The sequence below is a fragment of the Perna viridis genome, chromosome 15 (assembly GCF_037379345.1).
Source record: "Perna viridis isolate PV_CMFRI_1.1 ecotype Kerala chromosome 15, ASM3737934v1, whole genome shotgun sequence".
NCBI lineage: Eukaryota > Metazoa > Mollusca > Bivalvia > Mytilida > Mytilidae > Perna > Perna viridis.
In genome coordinates this window covers 14002815-14014998 of record NC_142459.1, presented here as the reverse complement: position 1 = coordinate 14014998, position 12184 = coordinate 14002815, and the positions used below count along the sequence as shown (strand labels likewise).

Genomic DNA, 12184 nt, shown 5'->3' with positions numbered 1-12184 from the left:
TTTTGAAGACTTTGACCCCAACTGGTTTGAAATAAGAAATCAAAAGGGATCCAAAAGCAGTCATTTCATAGAATTTAATTGTATAACTCCAGTAAAATGGTATGGATTTCTATTATATTGTTCCACCACAATGGTCAGACTGGGTTTGATTGTGGTTGCTAAGTCTTAATTTTTTCAGAAATGAGGGACCAAAAAAGGGGCCAGAAACAAATATTTTCCTGATGTCAAGACAATGTCTGTACTTTTATTCAATGAATTCCTTTGAAATAAAAGAAAACCTGGGATTGATTTGAGGTGTGATGACTTTGATCTGTTCAGAGTAATGTGACTTCTTCATTTACGATTTTCAGAGATTTGGCTGCTCGTAACTGTCTAGTTGGGGACCACAATGTAGTTAAGATTTCAGACTTTGGTATGTCTAGGGAAGAAGAAGAATATACAGTTTCAGATGGACTTAAACAAATCCCTATCAAATGGACTGCTCCTGAGGCTTTGTTGTATGGTAGGTGGTTAAGGTCATAAATTTAAAAGTTTCAAATGGACTATTCTTGAGGCTTCGTTTTATGGTAGGTGGTTAAGGTCATAAATTTAAAAGTTTGAAATGGACTGTTCCAAGGCTTTGTTGTATGGTAGGTGGTTAAGGTAATAAATTTAAAAGTTTCAAATGGACTATTCCTAAGGCTTTGTTGTATCTTGTGTGGTTAAGAAAATCAATTTTATAGTTACAATTGGATTGCAAAATGGTTAAGACCTTGAATTGAGTATTTATGACATATCAGTATTTTTAATATATGTAATATTAATGAATATTTTGCTTTTTCCCATCAAGTTTATGATGAAATTTATTTCTTTTTTTTTATTTTTAGGAGAGGAAAATGTAATTCAGCTATCAATGAATGAATGAGTTATTTAAGATTTAATTTTTTTTTTGTTTTTATTGGTCCATATTTTGCAAAGCCTTTATTGTATTCTGCTGTCTGTTTGTCTGTCCACATATCATACAATAAATATGCTTTCAGGCAATGCAGAGAAAGTCATTAAATCACTGCTATCTATGTACTAAAATATTTGTTAAATGGTTTTTGATAGGATCTATATTTTGCAGGACGGTATACCTCGTTATGTGATGTGTGGAGTTTTGGTATTCTAATGTGGGAGATATTTTCTGGAGGTTTGACACCTTACCAAGGAATGTCTAATGCTCAGGCCAGGGAAAAAGTAGATACAGGTAGGACAGATTCATTTTAGAAGGTTGGGCAGAGTATGACTATAATCTGCATGTGGTTAATTCTGCTTGGGTTACAAAACTCTTAAAAGGGTTAAGTATTATACAGGTACATATTATTCATTAGAATTTCTTGAAGCAATATTAAATGTCAAAATGTAATTTTATGTCCCCACTCAATGAGGGGTTGGTACTTTTGAATCACCTCCCTCTGACCATCATTTTGTCCATTTAAACTTTTGTTATGATATGATTTCAAATTTAGTACATGTATATGGCTTTATATAGATATGGCATGCCTTGTAAGCGATTTTGGTTGCTGCATGATTTCAACTTTCTGTACGAAAGGGGGTATACCGAACGCTACACATGCAATTTCATGTTTTGTCAACCAAACCGTTTGTGTTGTTTTTTGTGAATTTTTGTTTTGTTTAAACATGTGCAAAAAAAAAAAACAATAGTGTTTTTTTTATGTAATTTCCATGAAAAGTGTGATTGTATGTAATTTATTTGAATAATGCTTCTTAAGGCAAATAAAATGCAATGATTGCTGTTTTTGAACTAATTCAGACATATTTTGCTGATGCACAATATCAGTTATAAAAATGTAATTTAGTGATCTTCAGGTGAATCAGCTAGATGTGTGGGAATCACAGATTACATAATTGACTGTTTAGCTATAATTGGGGTAAAATTATGGAAAATAAATTAGGCTAGCCCTTTCTTAATAAAGATGATCAATGATTGTCTAAATGGATCTAGGGCCTAAAAAAATGAGCAAAAACTTCTCCTTGTTTGTGCTCACTTCTCCTTTTGTTTTTGACGGGGAGAAGTTTTTGTAATTGATAACATAGACAAAATGTCATTATTATTTTTTTTTCAAACAGAATTTACTAAAACTTCTCTTTGTCATTAATGTCCAGATAAGGCCCTGGGATCTGCTCTTAACATGATTAGTTTTATTGTATTAATAGTAGTTTTAATAATAATCAGACAGGAGGTGATTAAAACATGTCATAACCCATCAAATTTACTTCCAGTTCTAATTGAGAAACAGTCAAAGATCAATCTTAAATTGTTGCACTTTAGAGATATAAATGATACTTGTATGGATTTTTCGTATTTTCTAAGAATTTTGACTGCAAATTATGCAAATTGTGCTCTACGGATTGCAAATATCTCCATAGTACCTTTGTTAAAATGTCATAAAGTTAAGGATTTTACGGATCATTTCCAAAGAAAAATATGTATTGTCATCATTAAGTAATGTAAACAGATGTGTATAGATTGTATAATGAATTTACACTTTGCAAGAGTTATTGTTCTTGATTTGGTTGATTTAAGGAGGTAGACCTAGGGTAAGGGACATAATGCATGAAATCAGTGATAAGTTTGTATTATATTCAATTTCATCAAACCGTCTCAAGCTTTCGTTTGAAACAGAATAAAATGAATCCAAGTTCATTAGATGCTTACATAAAATTGATGTAAAATGCTGAATACAAACGTTCCAATGATTTTTAAGAGTTGTGTCCCTACCTCCGGAAGTGAGAGATGTATGGTCATACTCCAAAATACTGATCTGTTTGCAGAAAGGTTTCTGGTTATATAAAAATATGGCTTATGTTGATTGAAAAAGCATCATTTATTTGTTGGGTTTTTCTGCACCATGAATCACCTCTGGCATAGGTGGTGTCTGAATTTTATATAGATAGGTATGTAATGATATAAAATGAGAGTGCACATGGTGAATATGTCAAAAAAACAACAACCTCCATTGGGATGAACAAATTCAGCTCTAGGCAGCCCATGGGTTTTCAATGAATGATGAGGAGCCTAGTTTTGTCTGTTGTTTAATTTATCTGCCAATATTCATTTACTTTAAACAATTTCTGTTATAGGTTACAGAATGCCTGCTCCTGAGGGAACTCCAGAATCTATTTACCAGCTAATGTTGAAGACTTGGATTCAGGACCCATCCAAACGACCACACTTTGCTGAAATCAAGAAAGAATTACATACAATATGTAACAAATTGTAGCAAAATTAAGGAATTTATGTATTTATTTCTAGTGAATTGTGTGAAAACTGGAATTCTGTCTTAAGTATGCATCCTACTATGTCCTTTGATATCCTTGAAGTGTCTTCGGATATCCTTTTATTAGTTTCAAACATATTTTTAACCTATGTAAACTATCAATCACTGAAATGGGTAATACATACAGAAATATCATTTTAGAATATGAGCGTATTCATAGTAATAGTAGTTTGCTAGCTTGTTATTTTAAAACTTAATACATGGAGATAGAACTTATTAGAAAGTTAAGAGCTAGCAGTGATTTTTTTTTTGGTTTGGGGGGATGGGGGGGGGTGGGTAAAGAAAACATGGTCCTAATAGGATTTATAACTATTGGAAAGGGTGAACAAAATGAAAAAAAAAGATCATGAGTCCCAAAGAATGGTAAGATTTAACACGTTTCCATGAACATAATAAATCTCACAGCTGATGATGTTCTGATTATTACATAGATTCCTAAATAATTTTAATTAAAATTTGTATTTGAGAAAGAATTAATTTTGTAATCGATGGATTGATATTCTTCATCAGATAAAATTAACATCATAAGAGAAAAGTGTTGTGATGTTTTGGTACAGAATTTATTTCTCATGTGAATTATCAAAATTTATTACACACAGAACATTAAATAATTCACCACTGTTTTATAGAAAGTTATGTTAGCTCATTGAATATGTCTACAATGTCATGTTTTCTCAAAAAATCAAATCCTGAAGTTGTAGGCATACATTTATTATAGTTATTTTAGAATAAATTAGGCGAAAAAAGTAAATATGTGCATTTCCTTGTATTACACTTTTGAAGAAATAAAATAGGATAGGTAGGGATTTTTTGACTGCTTTTTTTTATACTGAGTAACAGGAAAAACTTTCTGACTTTAACACTGCTTATGGAAAAAATGAAAAAACAAAGAGTACTGTATTTTTAGCTGATAAAAATAAGATGGAAAGGGTAATAGGAAATGCATACCTTGATTTTATTTGGCCTTTAATACAAATTTCATATTAGAGGTCGTCGATTATCAGAATTTTTAACCAAAATGAATTATTTTTATGTGATAATTGAAGTGCTCTTATTTAGGCTCGAAGTCTAATCTTCAGAGGTTACACAGAGCTTAAACTAATTTCAATGTGGCCTTTATTATAAGATATTATAGTATTTAATTTATCTTTTGACTATGTAAATTTCAATTACATTGAATTTTTACAGTGTCTTCATAAATATTTGGTGTCCTTATCAACTGTCCAGACAATTATTAAAGAAAGTTGTATTACTTTTTTTGTGTAATATAGGAAAAACATCATAGTGAAGTTAGATTTACCTCCCTTACATTGTCTTAATTCAAATTACATAAAACTGTAATAATATAAATAATGAAATGATATGTTTGATGCTTTCTTCAGCACCAGTTTCCATATCATTTTCTATCCCATCTTGTACCACCATTTTTTACCATGTAAATGATTAAACTTATCCCACAGTGCTATTTATAAGCTATGTAATTTGATATCCTAATACAATGTATATACAGCCAAATGTGCCACATATGATAATCATATAGTGCTCAATTCGTATGACAATCATATGATATGGTAGTCATACAATTATCATATGATTCTCATATGTTAATTTTGACTTGAAAACATAAGACAATCATATGTTAGTGAAAAACATATGATTATCATGATTCTCATATGTTAATTTTGACTTGAAAACATAAGACAATCATATGTTAGTGAAAAACATATGATTATCATGTGATAATCATGCGATATTAAATCATGTTAAACATATGATTATCATATGGTGCTCAATTTGTATGATAATCATATGATGCAAATCATATGATTCTCAAGTATATTCCATGAGATAAAGGGGTTTAATACAATATTACATGTTTTAATAATACAGCAAGTTTCAATAATATTACAGTTTTCAGTAATACAATTTTTAGTTATATAAAATCTAAATTACAGGTTTCTGATATTACCAGTTTGTGTAATATTATATTTCAAAATAATAGATCTCAGTAATTTTCTGGACTGATCTTGGAATGGAATTTCTGTATACTGAAAAAGTTTTGCGGCAGTGTAATTTTTTAATGGTTACCAAGGGACTACAGAATTTAAATCACGGAATATAATTTTTATTAATCCTTCTTTTACCGGAAATTCTCCTGTATAAAAGGAGGTACACCTGACATAGTTTACAAAATTCATTGAGTAAAGTACTTTTTGCTGAGAATCAATGGTTTTGTTTAAGTATTTGTTAAAAGTTGTGCCTGATCAGGGAAATTGTGTGTTGTTTCTTTCATAGGTTATTTTGTATACATGTACATATAATTTTCAATATTGCTGACTATGCATTATTTACTTATTACATGTATTTTCTCATTTCTACCTTTGATATTTTTCCTGATAAAGTCTGTTTAAAGGGTATTATTTGTGTAGTGATGAGCTTTTTAAGGAGGGTAAGGGACACAACTCTTACAAATCATTGGAACGTTTGTATTCCACATTTGACATCAATCTCATGTAAGCATCCAAGTAACTTGGATTGATTTCATTCTGTTTCAAATGAAATCTTGATAAGCTTTGGTAATAATGAATATGATACAAACATATAATGCATTTTTGAAGTTATATCCCTTACCCTTGGGTTACCTCCTTAAATTACAACATAGGCTTAACACATTCTCCCTAAAAGTTAGTTTAATCTGAAGTTCAAACATTATTTTGTCAATTCTGTTAAATACAGACTTTTGTTGATTAAAAATGTTCTTTTTATCATCTATACACATCATTCAAGATGATTTTTTATCAAAAATACTGCTCAGGAAGCCAGAATGAATAATAAAAACAGAAAGTTTTATTGGATCTCTTCCCCAAAGTATGAACCAATGAAACTGATTAGAAAAAAAGATCTGAATTTGAAAAGCTACAATATAAAATTTGAAGCTACACATAGGCAAGTCTGATCAATATTCCTACTGGTCAATTAGGGTAAATTTATCTGTTTAGTGCTAGAGACATTAGAACTGGACCACCTTAACCAATTTTGTTGATTAAACTTTGCTATGGTACTTGTTGCTGTTGAGAGAGACTTTTTTGTACCTATAAACCTGTATGCATGTATTTTCTCACTCAAAACATATTTTGCAAGACACTATTTATAAAAAAGGGAATGTATATGCAAATCTGAGGTGGTTGTCGCATACACTGTGTAAATCAATGTTCCTTTATTATTCTTGTTCATCTTAAGCACAGAGTATTTGATTTTTGGGTGTTGGCAGGGGTTTCCATATGGGCGAGTACTTTCATTGCAACCTCTTGGCAGTCAAATTTATTATTATTTTTTCCATATGAAAAATATTAGAAAATTCAGTCGGAAATTTTTTTTCCCAAATGGCAGAATCTGATTCAGAATTTAAATTGCAGTCCAAATGCTGGCCATATTTTTTATTTAAGATGTTTATGAAAAAGGCTAGGCCAGAAATTATTTTCCTTTAAAAATTGCAGTGCTCATCCTCCAGAAATTCAAATAGTCCATGCCGTATTACAAGGATTTGTACCCTCAATCAATGAGTGTACATTATGTTGGAATTGCCTTGTCCACCTGTCCATCATTCTGTCTATCATGCAGTCCGAATTTCATCACAAGTATCTCAGTTACCAATATACTGATTTATTTCAATATATATAGATTAATGTTGTACTCAATTTTGGTTGCTGTCTATTATCAACTTCCTGTTTGAGTTTGGGTATACCTAGCACAACACATGCAACATCATATTTAAATATGGAATATGTCCCTTAAGATTTGTCAATATAGTGTATAGGTTTAGTTTCTACAGATATAAATGTTATCCATGTATATAATATGTTACCATCTGAATATCAATAATTTAAGTAGCTGTCTTTGTAAGAATCATACAAAATCTGAAAAATGTGATACACCCCAAAAAAGGCTACATATTTTTATTTTTGTAATTAAGTTGTTTTATGGGTCTATAGATTATGAAATGTTTAATCATTCATTCCAATCTGTCTGCTGTTAAGCAATAATTGACATTGAAAATCCAATGTTTTCTACTGTATTTTAGTGTCGTTTTCACAGTTATCTCTCTTTATTTTTAAGTCCACAGTACATTCTATATAATTCATATCTCTTATGGAGATGGACAGGGGTGATATGCAAAACCACATGTTAATTTCTGTTTATTATAATGCCTTAAACAAAAAATCAAAAATAAATGAATCACATTCTGCATGATTCTTAGCTGGAGTACTACTCGACTAAAACCACACTGGCATCCCATATATTTTGATAGTGAATTAATTTGGTCATTTGTAAAAATAAAACTGATTTATATTGATATTATGTACCGATCATTATACTTTGAAAATATTTATGTATATGGGGAGTCATTTTTACATTCTGTTTTTGAGATAACACCCTTTTTTAGGGCAGTCAAACCAAAAACCACATTACATGGAATTGCAGCACCCTAATTTAAAATTTCTATTTTTGATATACCCAGTAGATAATGTATTCTTCTGCTTTTTGTTTTTGTTTTTTTTAATTTTTACTGTAACCTGTAACCCCCTTACTAGTACCTATTAATATAAATGTTTTCACAGTATTTGATTTTTTTGTCTGTGATAGTCTTCTATGCAGTGTTTTATCCTGTCAGTATATCTTTCTTTTCATACTTCAGTAAAACCTGTCTAAACTGAACCTTAGAAAAGTGGACACCTCTGTAAACTGAACCATAGAAAAGGGGACACCTCTGTAAACTGAACCTTAGAAAAGGGGACACCTCTTTCAACTGAACCTTAGAAAAGGGGACACCTCTTTCAACTGAACCCTAGAAAAGGGGAAAACTCTGTAAACTGAACCCTAGAAAAGGGGACACTTCTGTAAAGTGAACCCTAGTAAAGGGGAAACCTCTGTAAACTGAACCCTAGAAAATTGAAAACCTCTGTAAACTGAAATCATTCATTAAAGTTTCAATGCATTTTAGCCTGTATAAACCAGACACCTGTCTTAATGCAACAAAGGTGGCTCACTTTAGACAGATTTTACTGTGTTTTATGTTAATCGCTCTGTAGATAACATATCATTTCATCAATTTTCAATATTTAAAAATTGTCTGTGCTTATAAATTGTATCTTTAATTTATCTGCCTTTCACTTTATCTCCATTATGGTTGATTTTTTTTTTAATTTCGATTTTGCCATATTTTGCAATTTTATGTCTTTAAGTCAAAATTGTCATTTAATAGTTGTATTTATACTCTCAAAAGAAGAGAATCCTGTATTGCAATAGTTTACTTTGAATAAGGTATGTTTTATTTAAATGTTATTTCATGTTCACGAACTTGTTTTATTCTACCATTGCACAACTTTAAATAATTTATTCAATATATATGTGATAGCTAGTGGGTAATCTGAAGGGGGGTTCAAGAAATAAGAGGTTTCAGACTATTTAGTATTATTTACTCATTTTCTCAATTTGCATGTGATTAACAAATGTTTTACAAAACTTATCAATTTTACTCTTACATCCTCTTGTGAAATCCACCACTGGTTTAAACTCTAAATTATGAACATGATGGTTGAGTTCATCATTTGACCTCATGATAAACAACATTTAACCCCAGGTTTGTCGATATTGTTTATCTTGATCTGACCTCAGGTAAAAATCTGATAAGTGTCATATTTAAGGATATAAATAACGTTGTTATCTGTGTCTGTATTACAGGGGTGGTTCTAAAAACAGATAAAGAGGGTGTTCTGATCTATCAATTTAGAAAAAAGGGCTTCCTAGCTATCGTCTGCTTATGTTTGCTTACAATGTTCTCAAAGTTAAACAAAAAATGTGGGGGCTCCAGCCTCTGCAACCTACCCCTGGATCTGTCACACATGAAAACAGCCTTATCTGTACCATGGATGGTTTAGTAACCCTACTGGAGCACCTAGTCCTTGCTCTAATGGTAATTTGAAACATCTTGTCAAGAGATATTGGATTGGGATATTTTTAGGTAAAAATTGTTCTAGGGACCCATGGAGTAAAAAATTGTTCAAAGGACCTCTGGAGTAAAGAATTGTCACTTCAGCTCTAGTGTATACCATGAAGCATGTTAAACCATATACACATTTTTATTCCACTTGTTATCAAGCACAGAATATAAATTTTAAAATATTTATTATAAATATATTTTTATTACCATTTCTTGTAAATTTTGCGTATGCTACATATTTTTTTTTCTATTTTGTAACAATTATTTCAGAGAGATGACATTTAATAGGAACAAAACTTAACTTCATCTCTTAAAAAAAAATCTGAATAAAACTTAATGGTACTTAAAAATAATTGGCACATTCATAGGTTGATCATTAAAATTGCTATTTTTTTTACTAATTCAGATCTCATATGATGTACTATTTTGCCTAATATGCACTTTCAAATACAGAAATAATGATATTAAAACTATTATATTACATCAGCATCCTTTTACTAAATATGTACATAGAAATAAATGAAAAACAAATTGAGGTAGAATTTGAATACATTTTAAATTAGTAAAACACAGTTATATGTTTAAACAAGTTTTCTGTATCTGACTTTTAACACAGGGAAAAGGGTGGATTTATAATATTCGGTGCAAAAATGTAAATGGCATACATATGATGCATTAATTAAATGTGTAGTTACATTTTAAAAAAAATTTTGTTGACCTTGATACCATTAGGATTACATAATTAGACCTGTGTGTTCTGAACAGAAACTTCAATGTTTTAGTCACTGTTACATTGAAATCATTAAGGGATGTTTAGACCTTGCTTTCTATTTCTATCTAAATAAATCAAAATGGCACGGAAGATTTTGATTTAATCATTAGTTAGCACAGTCTTTTTCATGTTTTTTTTCCCTTTTTTTCAGTACGTAGGTAAATTAACCATTTTTTTTTGTTTGTTTGTTTTTTTATTTTATAAAGCTAGTTGTATATTCCGCTTACAGTTTTATGTTATTTCTAATGTGTACTGGAAAGTGAAAGGATTTGTTTGGTTCAATATATGAGAAAGGAACGACTTCAATTTTCCTTTTAACTGGACAGGTCTGTGCTAATTATACGATTTCCTTTTACATGCATGAAAAACAAAAAGTTGGGCTAAAATTATATAACAAAAAAAATTTTCTTGTGTGTTTGGAATTTTTTAAAATTATTAAAAATTTCCTTTTTCACTTCTTCACTGAAAATTGTGTCACCCTCTCAGGTCATCCCAGTTTTTATGCTTTGTTCAAATTCTGAAAAAGAAAATTGACTTTCATTTACTTTAGCATGCCATACTATTACTGTATCTGAGCTCTTTTTACGCTTTTTAGTTATTAAAGGTTGCCAAATTTTTATGACAATATATTGTACATTGTTAATGCTTTGTTTTACATTAAATAATTCTTTAATTTATGTTACGATTCCTTTTGTTGCCTGTCAAGTTTGCCTGCGTTATCTCTATGTTTCAGAGTAATTCACAAGAGCTGCTTTATACTATCTCTTTACACCAAAGTCTAAAATGTGAAGTATATTTTCGAAAAAGGAAAAAACTTATTTTGCAAGTATTGCACAAAGGTACGATTTGTCAAAAGATGTGAAATGGAAAAGGACGGATGTATATTATCAATGGACCTAAAATCTTCAGCTTTCAGCTCACTAAAATTTGTGATTTTTTAAAAAATCTGAACCAAGTCCAGACATATATCTACGCAAGGGTTTATAGTGAAAATGAGAAAATTGCTGATTGATTGGGAGTTAAATTTAGTAGAATTTGCCTGGTTGTTGGAGGCAAGCCACAGTCAGTGGCATAGAATATTTGACGATAAGCGACTTTGAAGACTACTTCAGTATTTGTTTTTTGTGCACATAACAATATTTTGACCAGAATGAAAGTGGTCAAATAACTTTTATCAATGATTATATTGCTAGACAAACAATGGGACGGTAAAACAATTCACTATCGTTTCATGGAAATTTGTGGCAGTGTGTTTTTTTAATATTTATGCAAAACTAGAGATTTTTCTCTACATGAAAAAGTGTCTTCTTAATAATTTTATATTTTATGCAAAAAGATGTACCACAATTTCTAATTATTCGTATTTTGTTCCTTTTATACTTTCATTAACTGAAATAAATAAATCAGATAGACAGATCGACAGAAACTGTATTTAAAGTCGGTGATACATGAATACAAACACAAGCTCTGAAAGTTTCTGACCGACATCATTAATAACACATTACAACACGCAGGACATAAAAAAGCAGGAGTATAAAAAAACATCAAAACTACTTTTACTTTTATGACTATTTGGATTATAAAAGCACAAAGTCACTTAGCATAAGCAAGTGTGCACATATGATATATAAAATATCTAGCACTATTAAAAAGCAAGCAACTGTAATAATGTAGCGTATGAAAAGCTAAAGGAACCGCATCTGCATGATATTAATAAGTCTTATCTTATCAACTTCGTCTGCGTACAAATTGCGTCTGGCAATTCATTCAAGAGTGTGGCCCCAGCATTTCTATATGGTTACAAACCAGAAATTGCTGTTCTGACCTAAGAATTATTGTTCTGTTTCCTTTCCTTAAACTATAGTCAGGTTGTTTAATGAAAATAAATCATTTAATTTATATATACCGGAGTTTGTGTAAAATTTTGAAAACTTCAATTGCCGTTATCCGTATATTTCAAGTTTTATGAGTTGATAAACCAGATTTAAATATAATAAATTTTCATACGATGATGAGTAATCTTCATAAATGGAACGCAAGGCTCGCTCTTTATTTTTTTCGTTTTGTGTGTAAGTGTGTGTGTTCTTG

The 12184-nt window shown here is 30.3% G+C and overlaps 1 protein-coding gene across 6 annotated transcripts in view; it reads left to right on the top strand.

Moving 5' to 3' along the window:
• Positions 1 to 10773, top strand: part of LOC148597041 (tyrosine-protein kinase Fer-like) — a 40058-nt gene extending 29285 nt beyond the window's left edge. For all 6 annotated transcript variants that reach the window (XM_088562651.1, XM_088562647.1, XM_088562650.1 and 3 more), the window contains 3 exons: positions 351 to 502; positions 1106 to 1228; positions 3127 to 10773. In XM_088562651.1, coding sequence (XP_088418777.1) covers positions 351 to 502; positions 1106 to 1228; positions 3127 to 3266 — 415 coding nt within the window. In that variant the 3' untranslated portion in view covers positions 3267 to 10773. The remainder of the gene's footprint in view (positions 1 to 350; positions 503 to 1105; positions 1229 to 3126) is intronic.
• The last annotated feature ends 1411 nt before the right edge of the window (positions 10774 to 12184 follow it).